At 43.8% G+C, this 19849-nt stretch overlaps 1 protein-coding gene across 1 annotated transcript; it reads left to right on the top strand.

The window, feature by feature from the left end:
• Nucleotides 1–755: 755 nt before the first annotated feature.
• Nucleotides 756–19556, top strand: thoc2 (THO complex 2). The gene is made up of 37 exons (XM_068744352.1): nucleotides 756–820; nucleotides 2567–2610; nucleotides 2973–3064; nucleotides 3386–3437; nucleotides 3539–3609; nucleotides 3697–3818; nucleotides 3912–4045; nucleotides 4672–4832; nucleotides 4989–5081; nucleotides 5212–5367; nucleotides 6235–6407; nucleotides 6554–6749; nucleotides 7007–7137; nucleotides 8057–8158; nucleotides 8255–8339; nucleotides 8490–8583; nucleotides 8719–8799; nucleotides 8892–8988; nucleotides 9167–9284; nucleotides 9382–9561; nucleotides 9665–9829; nucleotides 10220–10495; nucleotides 10662–10803; nucleotides 10993–11150; nucleotides 11234–11362; nucleotides 11468–11599; nucleotides 11731–11915; nucleotides 12324–12499; nucleotides 12760–12862; nucleotides 12995–13380; nucleotides 13466–13524; nucleotides 16773–16907; nucleotides 17052–17118; nucleotides 17196–17335; nucleotides 17416–17492; nucleotides 18057–18096; nucleotides 18185–19556. The coding sequence occupies exons 1-36, from the start codon at nucleotides 756–758 to the stop codon at nucleotides 18082–18084; spliced, it is 4605 nt and encodes a 1534-aa protein (XP_068600453.1). The 3' UTR covers nucleotides 18085–18096; nucleotides 18185–19556.
• The last annotated feature ends 293 nt before the right edge of the window (nucleotides 19557–19849 follow it).

The raw sequence follows: 19849 nt of genomic DNA, 5'->3' as shown, positions 1-19849 counted from the left end.
CTTAAGCATTACCATGTACATATTAACTATTCATGATAGATTGATGAGAAAATACATCTTAGAATTACATGTAAAGAACAAGTACTTATCTAGGATCTTTTCTGTTTTACAGTGAACTTCTGAAAACGTGCATACATCTGTATGTTTTCACATTGGAATACTTGTGTACATTAAATTTGTGTTTTTATTTTATTTTCAAAGTGCCCATTGCATTCCTTAAGGTTTGTATCTACTGTCTACAGATGTAACATGAACAGATTCACAGAATAAACACTTGGTGACTGATTATATTGACACGGCTGCCCATCCATACTTCGGCATTGGGTATACAAGACGCAGATTGTAATAACAACATAAAGAAATAGTATAGACTTAGTTTGCAGTTATAAAACAATTTTATATACAACAGTCTAACCATATTAGTAACATTTTAGTACATTTTATTGTAACAGGATGGTACTATAAAGGTCAGGTGAAAGTGCTTGATGATTTCGGAAGCTCTTAAGGACAAAGATGTTTGTGACGATTGTTTTAATGAAGTTTAAACAAAGACACTGGTATTTCCTCTAATTATTGTCTTTAAATAGTTGGATCAAGTTGAGTCCGAACGTGCACTCAGACGGTCCCGCAATTCAAAGAGATGCAACAAAGACTGCACTTCGTGTCCCAGCATGCAACAGTCACCTAGCTGAAGCTAGCTGCTAGCCGCATTTGTGCGTGCCATGAAATAGACATCCGGGCTGTGTGCATGGAAGATGGCGACATTAATCCTCCCTTGCGAATGGATCAAAAACTGGGAAAAATCAGGAAAACACGAGTTGTGAGTAACCTTGAACTTTAAGTTAGTCTAAGACGTTGTGGCGTTTGCTGACTGATATGATTTAATGATAAATACGTAGTTAGCGTTGCGATTTCGCGCCCAGCTATCAAGTGTGCTGGCTGTGGCTAGCACAAGTGCTAACGTCGGCGAGCTAGAGAACATTTCAGGTGGCCCGCTAACGCTAACACCACAAATTATAATAATAATAAGTTGATACTTGGTACGGGTTGTTTCGTATTTGTTTAGCGGAAACTACATATTTAGCCAACCCATCTAATGCTAGTAATTTGGCTAACGTTCGTTTCCACTGTGCCACTATTGAATTTGTAAATAGTCGATATCAATGCTAACTGAAGCTAGTTAGCATTCGTGGAGACCATGGTCCGGCTGCATCAGTGTCATTCTGGTTTACCCACTCGTGAATTCGGTAAGAAAGTTAGGGTTATCGGTTGGTGTTACAACCTCCCAATAGATAATTTAGCTTTCGTAAAAAGTTCACATCCCAAACTAGAGATCGTTGACAGTAATAGTATTCAAAGAGAAGAAGAGACGGCTCTTTACATAACGTGAGTTAGCTGTAATGTTAGCTCCATCGTCGGTGTTGCAGAATAGTTGTTAAACCTTCGCGTCAAACAGCATGCTACCGCGGAAAATTAAAATGGCATTATTGAGGATAAATACTTATCTAAAAAAATGAAGCCGTTTGGGCAAGCTACCAGTAGTAACCTGAACGTGACGCTAACTGAAGTACACATTGCTGTATCGATATATACACGACCATCGTCTAATCTTGCCGCTAACATTATATAAAGATCTATTGATTAGGCAGTTTTTATCACTCGTGCAGTGGAAAACGATTTTTCACGCATTTTCCTTTAGCGCAGCCGTAACGTACAGAACGGAGACACAACAGGCTCATCCATCGTGATAGGCCTTATTTCTGAGTATATGTTAGGCCTGCCGCGAGATATACACAAGGCTTATATCTGCAGTTTACATGCAGAAAATTAAGATCTTGCAAAATAACCGTTTGAAAATGAAAAAGAAATCCCATCGATGGGAAAACGCGTGTAAATGGTCCACGTATTCAGTTTCCCTGTCTGACTGATTCCACCCACTGTGCACTGACAGTAAGACATTTCATATTGAATCCAAGATCAGCTACTGGTCAGACCTGTGATGAAGCTATAACGTTTCAGCCAAATCAAGTGTTAAAATATGTTTCTCGAGTTTTGTGCAGCATTCCATCTACTCTGAGGTTGTACTGTCCTACAACGGGAAAACAACCAACAGAAAAGTGCGCTGAGTCGATTAGAGCTGCGACTGCGACTCTAATATTTTGGCCTGCTTCATTCGTTCTGTCTGTGTGTTAAATATGGATAGAACACTTCCTCGTTTGGAGCTTGGGAGAGTGATCAGGACAGCAAAGCGCTTATATGCTCATTATCAACTGCAGGAAACACGGTTTTATAGATCTTAATTGTTATTTTAAAAAGTACTAAACACTTGAAACTAGTGACTTGCTGTAGTTTAATTATTGGGAAAAAAATGTGTTAAATACTGAATGTTATTAAAATACTGTTGTACAGGTCATTGCAACCAATAATGCAACTGCATTCGAATTGTTTTTCATGGATAGGCATTGTTTAAATAGGCTATTCAATGTAACTTTAAGCCCCTGTGGTTATGATTGACATGGTGAGTTTTGACGAGTCTTACTGATCTGTGTTGTCTTTTCTTTCCTAGTGTACAACTCTGTAAAAGCCTCACAGAGAAAAAATCCAATGGAGGTGAGTTGACAATGTCCTTGGTTCTGTTCTCTACTCATCTTTTCCTTGCCTCTCATTATTGAAATACATTTGGGTTACGCCATAAACTTTTTAAGAAAAATAAATATTTCTCTACATTATGGCCCACAATCATGCATATGTGAATCCAGCTGTCAAGAGCTTTTTGTGTTTAAAACTCCGCCCCCCAGTGCATTCCGCTTGTCTTAACAGCGATTTCTTGTTGCTAAACACATACTTTGACATCTCGGGAAGCCCGTCGTAACTCCGAGTTGTCTTTAAATGAGTACGTCGGTAAGCGAGGACCACCTTTATTCTGTCACTCTCGTCTTAAGATGAATTCTGTCTTGTCTGCTTTTGTCCAGATATTCAGGCAGCGTTGTATGAACTCTGCTGGAACGTTGTACAGGGAAACCTGAAGTTGGATCTTGCTGCCAGTGTTCTTGGAGACATAATGGTATTTGAGCGTATATTTAAAAAAAAAATAATAATAATAATAATATATATATATGTATTTACTTTAGGTTTAATCCTCTGAGTCTTTTGTTGATGTCACCCATCTGGTGTTTCTGGCACCTAAATAGGAACGAAGTTTGGGTCTTTGATTTCGCTTTCATACATCCACCAAGCACACTGAAATATTCACCCAGTCCGACCAGTGAAAAGCTAAATTACATTTTTGACAGTTTTGTAATTTTACTTTCATGGTGCTGACAAACACGTTAGCTGTCTTTGTTCTCCGGCTTAAACAGTGACAATTGCTTTGTTTTGTTTTCAGGAACTCAAAGATGACATGCCATCAATTTTGGCAGATGTATTCAGTATACTTGGTAAATATGGGTTTTTATTTTAAACATTAAGTTATCACAATAAATCAAAATAAATATTTAAACAAACAAAACTCAAATATTGTTTTTGTGATACTTTTCAGATTTAGAGACTGGAGCGCTGGAAGAAAAAATCAAACGTGACCATTACACACAGCTAATGGGAGCGTGTTTGGTGGGTCTAATTCTCTGAATGAACATGTTGTTAACTTTTTTGTGTTACTGATGTTGTCAAACGAACTAATGCAAATCTTTATTCCAGTTTTTTGTTCCGGAGGTCATCCTCAAAGAGAGACTGGATCCTGAAACCCTTGAATCTCTTGGACTTATAAAACAAGCCCATCAGTTCAACCAGAAGATTGTAAAAATCAAGACCAAACTATTGTAGGTCGAGGATACAGTTTGATAGCGCTTGATACACACTGTGCATCTTTCATGTACGTGTATGATTTGTTTGATCTTCTAATTTCTTTACAGTTACAAGCAGCAGAAGTTTAACTTGCTAAGGGAGGAGAATGAGGGCTATGCTAAGCTCATCACTGAGCTTGGCCAGGATCTCTCAGGCAATGTAACCAGCCACGTTATTCTGGAGAGCATCAAGTCCCTCATAGGTGATTACGATTACATGACAATAACTATGTACATGCTTGGCATGTCTGTTTTGCTTCCACAAAGGCTATATTATTAATTCAATTATTTTTTATTTCTATAGCGCCAAATTCTAACAGTTATTTCAAGGCACTTTACAGGTGTAGCAGGATAAGATAGAACCCAACTTCTCCCAAAAGAGCAAGCACTTTGTTGACAGAGGCAAGGAAAGACTTTCCTTTAACAGGCAGAAACCTTGAACAGAATCTAAGACTCATAGTGGGCACCCATCGGTCTTGACCGGTTGGGTTAAGAAAGAAAGAGAGGCGGAGACAAGGACAGGTAGGAGGAGAATCAAGAACAAAGAGAGTGATGGAGAGAACAGGAGCAGACAAAAACATAGTGTCCTTTATACTCTCTCCAGTGAGTCACAAGATAAAAACTGCAGATCAAACCACTGACTAAAGAGCTGCTATATGGAGCTATAACTGCTAATGCTAGCTATAAGGTTACTCGAGTTGACAGTCACAGGTCCAGGTTCTGCAGCACCACGGACAGAAGAGCCTGCAGACTGAGAGAAAGAGGAACGAACAGAGGGAGAGAGTTAAAATAAGAATGCCTGTTTAACTACCATTTCCTTTTGCTGCAGGATGTTTCAATTTGGACCCAAATCGTGTTTTGGACATAATCCTGGAGGTTTATAAGAGTCGATCTGACCAAGACGAGTTCTTCCTGTCTCTCATAAAGTCATACATGTGTGAGCCTCTCACCCTTTGTCACATCCTGGGCTTTAAATTCAAGTTCTACCAGGTGAGAATAAAAAAAAAAAGGGAAAATCAAAAATACCATAATGTCTGAAATTGTTTAATCTGACCTGAAAACTGGTAATCCGAGGCTAAAAATAGTCTTGATTTTGATTTGATTTTAGTGAAAATTAATTGCTTTTATTTTTAATTTTGTCTTTAGGAGCCTAATGAGGAAACCCCAAAGTCACTTCATCATATTGCTGCCGCTCTGCTTCACCATAACCTGATAGAGCTAGAAGATCTCTATGTACATGTAAGAGAAAGGGCATTTCATGTCACGTTAATAAAATATGTCATTGCACAATGTTCATTTATCAGTCAGAATTTGGGTATATGGGACGAAGATGAATGAAAGAATGAATGTCTTTTCCCTGTTCTACCAGCTCATGCCACTAGATGCCGTCATCTTAGAGGAACACAAACGAGATGTCTCGGAGGCCAAGCAAATTGCCCGAAAGCTGGTCATGGTTGTGTTGCCCTCCGACAAAAGTGAAGACAAAGAAAAGGAGAAAGAAAAAGAGGAGGAGAAGAATGAAAAGGTATCAGAGCATTGATTTTCTTGTCGAGGACTGGTGTCCATTTGGATAAAATAAAAAAGAGAGCGCTAACAAAATTGTGGCATGAAAGAAGCCGATGAATAAAGCAGTTCAGTGGGACAGGAATAAAAGGGTGCAGAAATGCCCGCAGTTTAAGGCTTATCAAGCATGAAGCCTTATATTATAATAATTATAATAATAATTATATTATCGATGTTAAAAGATTTTACACAATGTTAGAACCGAGTGGTCTGATGTTGAAGGCAATGGAGTTTAGTTGGCCTCAAGATTGCTTTGCGTCCTTGCATTCATTTGCAGATATCTATCTGTCTATTGATTAATCATCTTGATTATTCCAACTTCATTCTCAATCTCATGTTGCTAACACAACAATCATGGCCTAAATTACAATTTTCTGCAAATCTTCAGGCTGCTGGAAGTTTAGAATTAATGAAATACTGGCTGTGGCCATATCGTTGTCAGATACTGATCCGTAAGTGATTATGGTTTTGTTTCTGTTTAGCTGGTCTCAGGTACTAGAATATCTTTTGTCTCGTTTGCTCATATGTCAGCCTTCCTTCCATTCAGTCAAACGTTGCCATGAACACGTAAACTGGTGCAAACTTTCATTGGAAGGATGACTGCGGTACTCTCCTGTGTGACTAACGTCAGGAAACGCCTGCAGATACAGCATTGAATAAATCTAAAGGCCTCTTCTGTAAAGCATCCACTCCACTTTGTGTTGTAGTGGGGGCAGTATTGCTAAAATACAAACTCTCTCCATCCCTAGCTGTAGCTGGAAGCTTGTTTCTGAACTTGACCTTTAATAATAACACAGTGACAATCCGATGCTGTTCTCTGCGTCCACAGCCACCTGATAACCAGAAGCTTGGTCTGTTGGAAGCCTTACTTAGAATTGGAGACTGGCGCCATGCCCAAATTATTATGGACCAGATGCCTTCCTTCTATGCTACTTCACATAAGGCAATTGCTCTGGCACTTTGCCAGCTTGTGCACCTGACTGTGGATCCTATTTACAGGAGGTATTTTCACGTCTCTCACAATTTGTAACACAACTGCATATTTCATAGTTTGAATCGACGTATATAACTAATAACCAAAGTTTTAACGCCTAGAAATTCTGTGAAAACTGAGAAATTGCAGTTTCTGACACGTCTGTTCTTCACAGCGCTGGCCTGCCGAAGGGGGCGAGAGGGCATGTGCTGCACCCGCTGAACAACAAGCGAGCCCCTCCGCCTGCAGAGACCTTTGATGACCTGCGCAGGGACACATTTAGCATGCTCAGCTACCTGGGCCCCCACCTCTCTAATGACCCTCTCCTCTTTGCCAAGATTGTTCGTCTGGGAAAAGCCCTCATGAAAGAGGTATAACGCTATAATTGTCGCGTTGCTAAACCGTCAGTATAACTAAAAAACGTATTTTGACTCGCATTTATTTGCTTTCAGTACCAAAATGAAGGACGGGCAGATCTCAGAGACAAATTGGTACGTATCGAAACGATGCTTTCTTTGGGAATTTACAACTGTCCTGTAATGTGATTTGAAAGGCTGCATTCAAGAATCAGCCAGTTTGTCCGTGTAATACGTTACTTGAACTCCTGTCGACGGTGTGTTCATTGCAGGATACTCTTTTGAGTTGCTTCCTGAGCATTGCAGACCAGGTTCTCCTCCCCTCTCTGTCTCTGATGGAGTGTAACGCTTGTATGTCTGAGGAGCTGTGGGGTCTCTTCAAGCTCTTCCCCTATCAGCACAGGTGAGAGGCTTATTTTATGTGGAACTTTAATTTAGGTGTCAGATAACACTCCCTTAGGGAGTCCTCCAGGACGTTAGCAAGAACTGTTGCATCAGATTTAAGTATTTTTAGGAGTGAAGTAGAGTGGCTATAATACGTGGTGAATGAAATGAGCTAATATATTTTTTCAGATATTTCTGTGGACACATTTACCGTAATTCCTGGTGTACAAGCCGCTACTTTTTTCCAATATTTTGAACCTTGCGGTTTATGCAACGACGCAGCAAATTTACATATATTTTCCCACTTTTGTTACGAGCCGTGTTTCGTTAAAGCCTATTTATTTCCGTTACGAAATTAACGCCCGCCCGCCCGGAGGGAAAGCCCCTGTCCGCCATCCGCTACGCGGCGTCGGACGCGCCGCCCCGCGGGGAAGGAACCCTCGACCTCCCGGGCGTTCCCACCCCTGCCGCACCACGCTCCCGCGGACGGAGGATGAGGGGCACGGGGGCAAGGGGGACGGGGACACCCCGCCAGGCGGGCGCGCGCGCCGCGCAGCCTCCGACGGGCGGAGAGGGGAGGGCGACGGGGCGACTGCTCCCCCGCGGCTCGAGCCCAGCCCCGCTTCGCACCCCAGCCCGACCGACCCAGCCCTTAGAGCCAATCCTTATCCCGAAGTTACGGATCTGATTTGCCGACTTCCCTTGATCTAACATGCCAGAGGCTGTTCACCTTGGAGACCTGCTGCGGATATCGTTACGAGCCGTGTTCCGTTAAATATTGTTTGTTTCAATGTACCGGTAGACACCTGCAGTTTACGAATATGTGCGGCTTATTTTTGTACAAAATAAATATTTTTTTAAAATTCAGTGGGTGCGGCTTTTTCACAGGTGCGCATAATAGTTCAGCAATTAAGGTAACCACCTTCCTCTGCTCTCAGGTACCGGTTATACGGGCAGTGGAAGAATGAGACCTACTCTGGCCATCCGCTGTTGGTTAAAGTCAAAGCTCAGACGGTGGAAAGGGCCAAATACATAATGAAGTAAGTGACTTTGCAGAAGTGATGCACAATGACTGTACAGCCATTTGTCTTTATATCTTTTATTGATTTTTACTACATTTCTACCCCCCCCTTTAGGCGACTGACCAAAGAGAATGTGAAACAATCTGGAAGGCAGATTGGCAAACTGAGCCATAGCAATCCCACCATCCTCTTTGAATACGTACGTGCATTTCGCTGTTGTCTCATTGAAAGCGTGCGGCAGTAAAGCCGTGTTTGTTCACGTCGCAGGGATCCATCTGTGGATACATTCCCGTAAAGACGATGCGCATCTTTGATGGCTGCCGATGCCGCGTGTCCTGTTGTATTGCAGATGCTATCTCAAATCCAGTGGTACGACAACCTCATTGGACCTGTGGTGGACTCCTTGAAATACCTCACATCCCTCAACTATGATGTCTTGGCCTGTATCCTACACCGTTTCAACTTCATTCAGTCAGCTTGGGAAAAAAAGACGTTTGTGTGAGGTTGAGTCGGCGTATAGTTGGAGCTGGGTATTCGTTGTCGTTTTCTGTGCCTTTTCTTCTTAACGCAATGTTCAGATTGCATCATTGAAGCGTTGGCCAATCCCGAGAAGGAGAAGATGAAACACGACGACACCACCATCTCCTCTTGGCTTCAGAGTATGTGGCTTCATGGCTAACTTGGCTAACAAATTGAAAAACGGTTTGATGTTGTAACATCCGACACGCGCCTGTTCTGCTTGTCAACCAAGGCCTGGCGAGTCTGTGCGGAGCCGTGTTCAGGAAGTACCCGATTGAGCTGGCTGGGCTTCTTCAGTATGTCACCAATCAGCTAAAAGCAGGGAAGAGGTGAGTTGGGTCAAGTAGTTTGCAGTATATGCCGAGTCCACGCACCAGTGGGGGTGGGGGGGGGGCGGGCTTAATGCCTTAATATCACAGTGATCAACGCTAGATTCTTCGTTAATGTGTGCCTTTTTTATGCCTCAGGACATGCACTTTACATTAAACGTCTTTCGTCTCGCTGCAGTTTCGACCTCTTAATCCTGAAGGAGGTGGTGCAAAAAATGGCCGGCATTGAGATCACAGAAGAGATGACCTCGGAGCAGTTGGAGGCCATGACTGGAGGAGAGCAACTCAAAGCCGAGGTGTGAGACTAATGTTACATTCTGTAATGCTGTCTCTTGACTAAGACGTGATTCCTGCCTGAGCTCGGGTTCAGTACCGGCGTGTCTGTCTCCGCAGGGCGGCTACTTTGGCCAGATCAGGAACACTAAGAAGTCATCGCAGCGTCTGAAGGACGCGCTGCTTGAACATGAACTGGCCTTGCCGCTGTGTCTGCTCTTGGCCCAGCAACGAAACGGTGTTATTTTCTTAGAGGGTGGGGAGAAACACCTCAAGCTTGTCGGCCACCTCTACGACCAGGTTTAAACGCCGCACCAAAATCTGAAACTCATCCATCAAAGGATTTATTAGTAATAAATTGAACGGAACCTAACCTGGCTATATCTGCTATAATTGACTGCAGTGTCATGACACCTTGGTGCAGTTCGGTGGCTTTCTGGCCTCCAACCTGAGCACAGAGGATTACATCAAGCGGGTTCCCTCCATCGACATCCTCTGCAATCAGTTCCACACGCCACACGATGCCGCTTTCCTCCTGTCTCGACCCATGTATGCTCATCAGATTTTGGTGAGTGGACGACTGGCAGTGTGACGGGAGAGTCTTCAGGATCAAGGCAATAATCAAGTGTTTCAGCCAGAAGATAAGCTCATTAGTAGATTCTTGTTTCTTGTACAAAACGGTACAAAGATGATGTATCTTATGTTTTGGTTCTTTAACATCATTAATATTGTTTTTTTTAGCTTTATTCATGATTATTTTGTGTTTGCAAGTCATTTCAAAATAGTTGGGGCAGAACTGGTAACATAGAATCCTGATTATTTGTGAGGCATCTTGTAAAACACGCGTTTCTGCAAAGGATATTTCTGCATGCATTCAGGAACACCTTTTAGTTCTAACAATACATCTGTAATCGGAAAATGTTGAATGTAAGAAAATCTTTTTGTGCTCAAATTCCAGTCGAAGTATGATGAGCTGAAGAAAACGGAGAAGGGCAACAAACAGCAGCAGAAGGTGCACAAATATGTGGCGGCCTGCGAACACGTGATGGCGCCGGTGCACGAGGCCGTGGTGTCCCTCCATCCGACCAGGGTTTGGGATGACCTCCGGCCTCAGTTTTATGCTACCTTCTGGTCCCTCACGATGTACGACCTCGCCGTGCCACATGCTGCCTACGAGCGCGAGGTCAACAAGCTGAAGGTCCAGATCAGGGCCATCGAGGAGAACCCAGAGATAGTGAGTAGTTTGTCCGCAGTGGTCGATAAACGTCACTCCCGACCATTGTTACGGTTTAGCTGAAGGTTACAAGGTCACAAAAGCAGCAAATGCATTAGAGCTCAATCTTTTTACTGCAGCATTCCGTGTTTTACGTATTTAAGTGATTATTCCTCCGAAAATACAGCCCTTGAACAAGAAGAAGAAGGAAAAGGAACGCTGCACTGCCCTGCAGGAAAAATTGCAGGAGGAGGAGAAGAAGCAGCTGGAGCATGTCCAAAGGGTTTTGCATCGCCTCAAACTAGAGAAAGACAACTGGTTGTTGGCCAGTAAGTAACCAGTGGCACCAGTAATGCAGCCTTCTTCTCTGCGACTGGTCTTTCAGCGTTTAAACTGCAGACCAAATCATACGTTCATTACAAATGAATTTGTTTTCAGCACTACAAAATGTTTTTATTTGAAGAGGAAACTTAATTTCCTTGTAGACTCGAACTAACGTGATAAATGATGTCTGACAGAATCCACAAAGAACGAGACCATAACCAAGTTTCTGCAGCTCTGTCTGTTCCCTCGCTGCATCTTCTCCGCCATCGACGCCGTTTACTGCGCCCGCTTCGTCGAGCTGGTCCACCAACAGAAGACGACAAACTTCTGCACTCTCCTGTGTTACGACAGGGTACAGACGAGCTAAAATAAAAAAAAGAATAAGCATTCATAATGCTTTCACTCACCCAAACCCACTTGCTTGTGTGACTGCAGGTGTTTTCCGCCATCATTTACACCGTGGCGAGCTGCACGGAGAACGAGTCTCACCAGTACGGGCGCTTCCTCTGCTGCATGCTGGAGACGGCGACCCGCTGGCACAGTGACCGTGCGACCTACGAGAAGGTGCCCTGTTCCAGCCGTCGTTCCTCGCCTGTCATTTTTTGTAATTGTGGCATTTTCTACCCGCGACGATCTGGGAACGAAATGTGTCTCTTTGTGTCGTCGCAGGAGTGCGTTAACTACCCCGGCTTCCTGACCATCTTCAGAGCTACAGGCTTCGACGGAGGGAACAAAGTAGATCAGCTCGACTATGAGAACTTCAGGCATGTGGTGCACAAGTGGCACTACATGCTCACTAAAGTGAGCTGCCGTTCTGACGGTGTTTCTGTTCAATTTTAACAATCCCTTCTGGATAATGGCTTTCGGAGAATGATTGGGGGGGGTGGTGTGTGTACTTGTCTGATTATGTCCTCCATCTCTTCTTCATCCAGGCTTCAGTCCACTGCCTGGAGACCGGAGATTATACGCACATCCGTAATATTCTCATCGTACTCACGAAAATCCTGCCGTGCTACCCCAAAGTCCTGAATCTGGGCCAAGCGCTGGAGCTGCGTGTCCAGAAGATCTGCACCGAGGAGAAGGACAAGAGGCCAGACCTCTATGCCTTAGCAATGGGGTAACACAGCATTGTGTGCTGTTAAGCTCTCTGTTATTTAACATGCACAATTTGGTTATAAAATGACGGATGGGGCCCAGAAATAAGAATTATAGATGTTTTCATTTGAAGAATGTTGGATGCTTAAGATTTTATTTTGTGGTTAGATGGGTTGTTGGGTATTTTAATGTGTTTCTGTCCTAGACTTTTCATCATAAGTTGGTTTTTCCTCTGTGTTAGTGACTTCCTGCTGAGGTCAAAGCTGCTAATAGTGTCCGTGCTTGCATCTATTCACAGTCAAGAATGCAGGCGGTTTGTAATCGCTGAAACGCCATGCCAAGAGTTTTTCTCCTTTTTTTTTTTTTTACACTCAGACGTTCTTGCAAGTATTTGTTTCTGCTTTGTGCAAACAATTTCTGCATCTTACAGTTATACAGGTCGATTGAAAAGCCAGAAGGTTCACATGGTACCTGAGAATGAATTTCACCACAAGGATCTGCCAGCACGAAGTGCCACCCCTGCCAATCAGCAGAACGGCCCCGGAAGCACGGGCAAGCCTGCCACCAGCGTGAGCAAGACGGAAGAGGGGACGTCTGAAGATGGCGGTGAGCGATGAGAAAAGATGTCAAGGATTCTTTCAGTTTCATGGTTTTATCAGTTTGCGATTCGATGTTTCAATCTCCGGAGCCCCTGCTGAATCGTGCATCGATTCACGAGTGTTGTTTTCAAAGAATCGCAACAGAAAGAAACAAATCAGAAGTTGGTGGTAATGAAACTCGGTCATTGTCTGTGTCGTGTCTCTCAGCCCTCGTGTTGGCATTAACTCGTCCTGTTCTCACGCGGTTCTTGGCTTGTTTTAATGCAGATCGTGGCAAAGATAAATCTCAGGGGACGACAAAACCAGTGAATAAAGGCAACAGTGCGACTGCAAAAGTGACTGCCAGCAACGGAAACGGCGCTGTCAACAGGTGGGCATCGTTTAGAGCTGCGGCGGCACTAATCTATCTCACAGAAAAGTTATTCTGATTCCTGGTATTGTCAGCTAGATGTCTATTTGGTACAGTGAGGAAGTAGTGATGCATTTTTCACCCCTTCTGCAGCGCCAAAGCCATTAAAGAACGAGATGACAAAGAGAAGAGCGGCAAGGAGAAAAAAGAGAAGAAGGAAAAGATGCCAGGCGGCACTCCTGAGACAAAGGCGGAGAACCGTCGGGAGAAGCAGAGGGACGAGAGAGCAGGGAAGGAGGAGCGGGCGGTACGCGAGGGTAAGGAGAAGACCCCAAAGGCAGACAGGGAGAAAGTGAAGGCCGAGGAGAAGGGCATCAAAGACGACAAGGTCAAAGCTGGAAATGGCGAGTCTGTAGAGCCATCCAGGGAACGCGACGCCATCAAGGAGTCCAAGAGCAAGGAGAAAGCAGACCGGAGCGCTGTAGCCGGAGCCGTCAAGTCACCAATCCCCAGATCGGAGTCGGCTGAATCCGAGAGGGGTGAGGATGGTTGTGTCTCTCACCCGCGGTTCAAACCTCTCCTTGCAAGTATTTCAAGCTCACAGTTTCTTCTCTTCTTTCACAGATCACAAAAGACGAAAGATTGACGGTCACTCTTCTCCGTCCAACTCCTCGTCTGTTAAGGTTAGTATGGCTTGAGGAAGGCTGCCCGTTTCCTCTCTGTGCCGGAGCATTAGCCGCATTGCACATTCCAGCAGCCCCGAAGACCACCAAGGAGAGTTGTCACAAATGGCATCTGGAAATCCAGCCCCAAATCCGTGGGAGGTGGAACGAATTCCATGGACATGTTTTGGAAAAATTGGGAGATCATCCCTCAAGGACTTAGCCAAGTGATTATTGTATATATTGAGTATTTTTATAATGAAATATAAATCTATTTTCATATTAATGACAGCGGTCGGTGTGCCTTGGCAAGAATTTTCTTTTTTTTTTTTTTTTTAAGAATTTCTATATTTCTTGTGGATTTTCTTTTGCTTTTTGAAAATTACATCCACCTGAAGTGAAACGGCCAAATCAAGAATCTTTGCATCTTCCAAAGGCTTTCGCCCCCCTGAACATCAAGAGCAGTGTTTTAACACTTGAAATGGTGCCTGATTTTATTTCTCCATTTTGTGAGCCAAGAAGATTCCCTGGTTAAAGCATATTGCTTTCCCCGGCAATATCCCTGGATCCGGCATGGAGTCGTACGGTGTCCAGCAAGCCCCCCTCCACTGCGGGAGCATCTGCCCCCCCCCACCCAACCTTGTCTCCAGTGGTTACGACGGCCCGCATTCAGCCTTCACTCCACAAGACGTGCATCCGGCCAGTCCTGCTGCAGTGCCGTCCCTGCAACAACCTGCCAACGGCGTCCCCGGTCGCACGGCGTCAACGGTCACACGGCGTCAACGGTCGCACGGCGTCAACGGTCGCACGGCGTCAACGGTCGCACGGCGTCAACGGTCACACGGCGAGCCTTCAGAGGGAAATCGGAGCCACCAGCAACGGAGAATGAATGTCGCAGATTTGAGTCAGCCCAAAAGTACAGAGGGAGAAAGTCTGCCCCTACACAGAGAGAGTGGGAGGGAGAGAGTGGGCGGCGCCTGAGTCGTCTGGAAGCTTGTGATAGGTCTTTATTTTACCCTTCCACCAGAGAAATAGGCTCATACCTATTCCTGAACTGTAAGTGACAGCTACAGTTACCTATGTAGGGATGCAGTCAGGCACATTTGTCTTGCACACACAGGTACATGTACACACACACACACATTATTTATACCACTTGCACTTTACATGTATTTAATACCAGCTGCACTGTAGACTTTTAAATTATGCTTACTGGAAGTACGGACGTGTCTGTAGTTAGGACTAGCACTTCATTTTTATATGCTCAGGGATTCTCTAAGTATTGACATTCCAGATGTTGAGCTTACGAACTCTTCTTTATGTCATAACCTTGTCAAAGCCTTAGTCCTTGAAGGTCAGAGGTCGAGGGAAAAGCACGGTGTTGGTCTGGCCAGCCCCCAACTTCCCCACCCCCCCCCCCATCCCTTCTTCCAACTACTGCTGTCTACAACCTCCTCCCAACCCCCACCCTCTCCCAGCTCATCTGTCATCTCCATTCATCCCTACAGGACGGTAGCAACGAACCCAAGGAGACCACATCCAAGGTTTGAGCTAGCTCTGCTACTTCCTCTCTTTGCCTGTTGTTGTGTGAAGCTGATTCAAGTACACCGTTACTCTCCGTCTCCCCCTATTGATGTTGTTGTGATGGGTTGGACCACTTGTCTTTTCCTAGTTGATGGCAAAATCCCACCAGTCTTAGGATGCGCCACAATATTACACACCACGAGAATTAACAATACAAATTCACTTTAGACACCCCCCCCCCCCCCCCCCCCCAAAAAAAGGCTCGCCTGTCATCAGGTTGTTGCAGCATTGAATGTAAAGGGGTTTAGATGAATGAAATGAATCTCAAGTAGTTTAGAATAATAGCATTTTGTCCGCTTTGAGCTCTCGTTTAGCCGGAGCTGCTTTTCTGATTTTGTGCCTGTGAATATTTTTCTGGTTTCTGTCAGAAGATGAATGAATTGGAAGTTGGTGGGTGAATATTTCCAATCACTGAAAGGCAGAAGTCTGAAGGACCTTTTTCATTTAGCCCCAGATCAACAAGCGGCACAGGCAGGTTAAGCCCCTCTAAGAACAGCTTCAAATGGTTTTTGAGTTGCAGGTTAGTTTACTGAATTGTTAGTTGCTGTTAAAGGAAGATTCGTGGTCGATGGTAAATGGACTGTTGCGTAGCGCTTTCCCACATTTTGCTTTACAATTTGGCCTCACCTCCCCTCACTCGCACTCCAGTGGGTGCCTGCTGCCAGGTCCACTGGGCTATTTTGGGTTCCAAGGACACTTCGACATGTGGACAGTCAGAGCTGGGATTCGAACCACTGACCCACTGATCACTGGACGACCTGCTCGACCAGTGACAACAACAGCCGCACAACAACTGTTTTAGTTTGTCATAAAATGTCTTTTAATTATTTCTTTGTGTTCGCTTCGGGTTCGGGTCGTCTGTTATAATTCTGACCAATAATGGATGAACTGAATAGCAAATATTGTATGGTTTGCAATAATACTATGCAGATACTTTTTTCCCTTCAAATATAATCAAAGGATTCTACCTTTTTATAAACATAACTCATTAATCCATTTAAATTCTGCATTACACTTCAAAACTGTGGCATTTCCCATCTTCCTTTAAAAACGATAGCTTTTTTACTTTAAGAGACGGTGGCTCTGAGGAAGAGACAGGAGGCGGAGCTAGAAGTGGTGAAGATGAAGATGCTGAGGTTCTCCTTGGGAGTGACCAGGTTGGATAGGATTAGAAATGAGACAATAAGAGGGACAGTGAAGGTTAGACGTTTTGCAGACGAGGTCAGAGAGGCCAGACTTTGATGGTTTGGACATGTCCAGAGGAGAGACAGGGACTATATCGGTAGAAGGATGCTGAGGATGGACCTGCCAGGGATCAGGGCTAGAGGTCGACCCAGGAGAAGATGCATGGACGTAGTGAGAGAGGCTGATGTTGGGGAGGACGATGCAAAGGACAGGGTGAGGTGGAGAAGGTTGGGTTGCTGTGGCGACCCCTCGTGGGACAAGAAGAAAGTCCACTAGTAGTACGTAAAGTGTACTTTAGATCATTGTGAAGTACGTAAGCATTGAAATCCACATTCATTATCTCGGTATTTGTAATTGTTTAGATTGATGTTGGGAAAGACTCTCGTCCTCGTTTTCACCACGTCCGTTACAACTGCAGATATTCTACGCGAGCAGCGTAACGACTCTTTACAAAATGAGCATGTTTGTCTTGTTCTGTTCACACATGATTACATTCGCAGCACCACGTCACCTACAATTCACTAAGCCGGTCCAAGAGCAGAGAGCGGGAGCTGGAGAAGAACGACTCAGACAGCAACACGCAAGGGCGAGCCAAAGAGAAGAAGGACGAAAAGGAGCGCAAAGACAAAAAACGAGTTAGTATTCACAATATGCCGCTGCAAAAGGTTGAGGGAAGGCGATCCTTCGTTTGTTTTCCACTCTTTTAATGTGTCTCGTGTTTATATTAATAATATATTAACGCTGCCACAGTAAATGCACGTCTCGTCATTCGTCCTCAGGACCACGCCGTCAACGACCGAGAGGCGAGCCAAGAATTCAAACGCAAAAAGGATGAGAACGGAACCAGTATGTTTACCAGCAATGATTCTGGCGCGTCCGAGTCAAGCGGGACAAAAGGCTAAAGCAAGAACCTCTGTCCCTAGATTCCTTCAAAAACAGCACGAGTCCTTCGTGTGACTCCCCGCCTTCAGCCGAGAGAGAGAAGAGCAAAAGATCCAAATCTTCCAGTAAAGAGAAGACGGAGTCTGTGAAGCCTGAGCGGACGTCTTCTGGAGGCAAAAAGGTCACCCCGGTGTCCCGGATGAAGCTTGTACTTCCATTCCTGCTGACCTTTTAATCCATTCTTTTGTTTTTGTGTCGCAGGAGTCCAGGCACGAGAAAGACAAATCTGAAAAGAAGGAGAAGAGGGACAGCAGCGGAGGAAAGGAGGAGAAAAAGCAATATCCTGAAATGTTCTCTATTTAGAGCGAAGGCGTTTGATTTAAATGGCTTGCAGAATATCATCTGAAATTGATGGAACGTTTAGGTCAAGTCCTTTTTATATATCAGATGATAAGGCGTAAATGGTTTAGATTGGTTCTTCTTTGATTTGACCCCCCCCCCCCTTCCTGAGTAGCAGCGGCTGATCCGTGAGTATCCGGTACGTAGCATGAAGAGTACACTCAGTATTTACTCAACACGGCTCGGAGTGTAAAAATGGCTGCATCAGTCAGAAACTTGTCAAGACGCCAGATCGAAGAGATTGAATCTTTCTCCAAACGCCCTGAGATGCTCTAATTATTTAGAACGGCAGAAGGCGCCATATTGCACTGGGAAGCTTGCCGTCATTTTCTGTAATGAAACCAGACGCCATGATTCTTTTGCTCCCGCTCGGCATCCTTTTAAGACTATGTTGGCGTCTACGAAGACGTGGCCTGAATGCTTCGAGGCTTAACGCTGCTCTTTGACTCGGTCCGTGTCTTTCTTTTGTGTGCTCCATTTGCCATTTCCCTTAATAATCCTACTCATAAATCCTCTGACAAGCACAGATAATGTGCACCGAAGGTAAGACGCGCTCCGCTCCACTTTAAACTGTTCCTCATTCTCCTCTGGTCAGCGGCTCATGCGTTTCCTCTCTCCCGATCTAACGCAGAACTGGAGAAGTCGTTTTTATCTGGGAGGCGTCTGGAGCTCCATCTGCACCACGTTAACTCCTCCTCTCACATTTGGCCCTGTTGCTTTGCTATAAAACTCCCCTTGTTTTGTTGTTGGATGTAATTCTGTCAACTTAAAGACCACCTTGATATTTTTGTCACTTCAGTATAAAGCAAACCAGCCTAGATGTTTTTTTTTTCTACTGTTACTAAACAAGGGGCACAATGTGCTGCTTTAATAATCAGAGGAGCGGTCCTGTGTGAAATGGGTCTTTGTAATGATTGGTTGTGGATCCTTTAATCGTTAGTTTATTTTCGGGGTGGGGGGGCGGGGGGGTCACAGGCTTAGCTTCCTGGTTATTTTATTGGAGATACTTTGCTTTCCATACTCGCCTCATATCCTTGTTGAGATACATAAATAGTTTTATTTATTTATCTCCATCTTTTAATCTGATTGAAGCGGTAGGCGTAAGTGTGGAAAAAGATACAATGGACCAGTTTGTATATTGTGTAAAATAAACTTGTTGAAAGTAACATGAGATCCACGGCATTTTAATTGTGTTTGTTTGTTTATGACGCTGACAGTCCTGTTATGTATTTGTCTTTATCAGGTTTTTACATAAGTTATGAATACAAAACCAGTTCAACCTTCGTTCAAATATAGAATTGCAACGAAAAATCCGACAAACAAAAACATCAGAAGCTATGTACTCCGAATAGGTCTTGAAAATGACTTTTGGAGATTTTATCTGCTGTACTCAATGAGTGTACGCTTTTTTCTTTTTTTAAAAACAAACCAATAAATCATAGTTTTCCTAGTGTGTCACTTTGATGTCTGCTATGTTTGTGTTTCTTTTCTGCAAAAACGTCGCATTCATCCACAGAAGGATGAATCTTGTTGTTAGCTGGGTTTGTCTAAGCTCTCTGATTGTAGGAATATATTCAGTTCAGTCTGTAATAAAATTAAAAAGATGTCTTATTAGAAAAATTGGACAGGATAATTCCACTCCAAAGAAGAGCCAAAAAAAAGGAATCTTTATTTTAAGATAGAAAGTTTGTAAAGTAATCTTCCACATAATAAAGGATGCAAGCCCAAAAGGTGAATATAAACCGGCTTTTATTAAGGAAATGTAATAAAATCCTGTGTACATGACCTCTCCACAGAGGCTCATTTTGTCCATACATGCAACTCGTAGTTGAGGTACTGTTACAAATAAACTGGGAAAAGTAGAACTTGATCAAATCTTGCCACCAGATGCTAAATAAAACAAGGTCCATCTCCAATTGTAGTTTGCAAAACTATCACCAAATTCACATGCATTTTATCTGGGGGGCTGAGGATGAAAAAGTCTGATATACTAAACAAATGTAGGCGTACACGGTTTGTCGCATTTGTAGATTTCACCTTTTATATATAAAAAAAAATAAAAGTTCACATATACAAACAGACAAGTGTTTCATTTTTCATTCACAACCGAAGAAGCTATGGTGTGTTATCATTTACCGGCGAGCTCCACAGCTGCAGATGCTGCGTTTACATGAGAACAGCTTCTACGCGAGTACAAAGTGTAAACCATAAACTCAATTAAACTATTTCAATATGCTGTTACATAAAAAGAGGTCACACTCCCAATCCTGAAGGAGTTGATTTCAGCAATATGGCA

Source organism: Brachionichthys hirsutus, chromosome 10 (assembly GCF_040956055.1).
Source record: "Brachionichthys hirsutus isolate HB-005 chromosome 10, CSIRO-AGI_Bhir_v1, whole genome shotgun sequence".
NCBI lineage: Eukaryota > Metazoa > Chordata > Actinopteri > Lophiiformes > Brachionichthyidae > Brachionichthys > Brachionichthys hirsutus.
This window is presented reverse-complemented; position numbering and strand designations above follow the sequence as displayed.

Bases quoted from the DNA above. Each gene is read 5' to 3' on its own strand.
- thoc2 (XM_068744352.1), top strand. From the start codon at position 756: ATGGCGACATTAATCCTCCCTTGCGAATGGATCAAAAACTGGGAAAAA. The intron at 11,916-12,323 runs GTAACACAGCAT...TGCATCTTACAG, and splicing joins CTCTATGCCTTAGCAATGGG to TTATACAGGTCGATTGAAAA. The intron at 16,908-17,051 runs GTTAGTATTCAC...ATTCGTCCTCAG, and splicing joins AGCGCAAAGACAAAAAACGA to GACCACGCCGTCAACGACCG.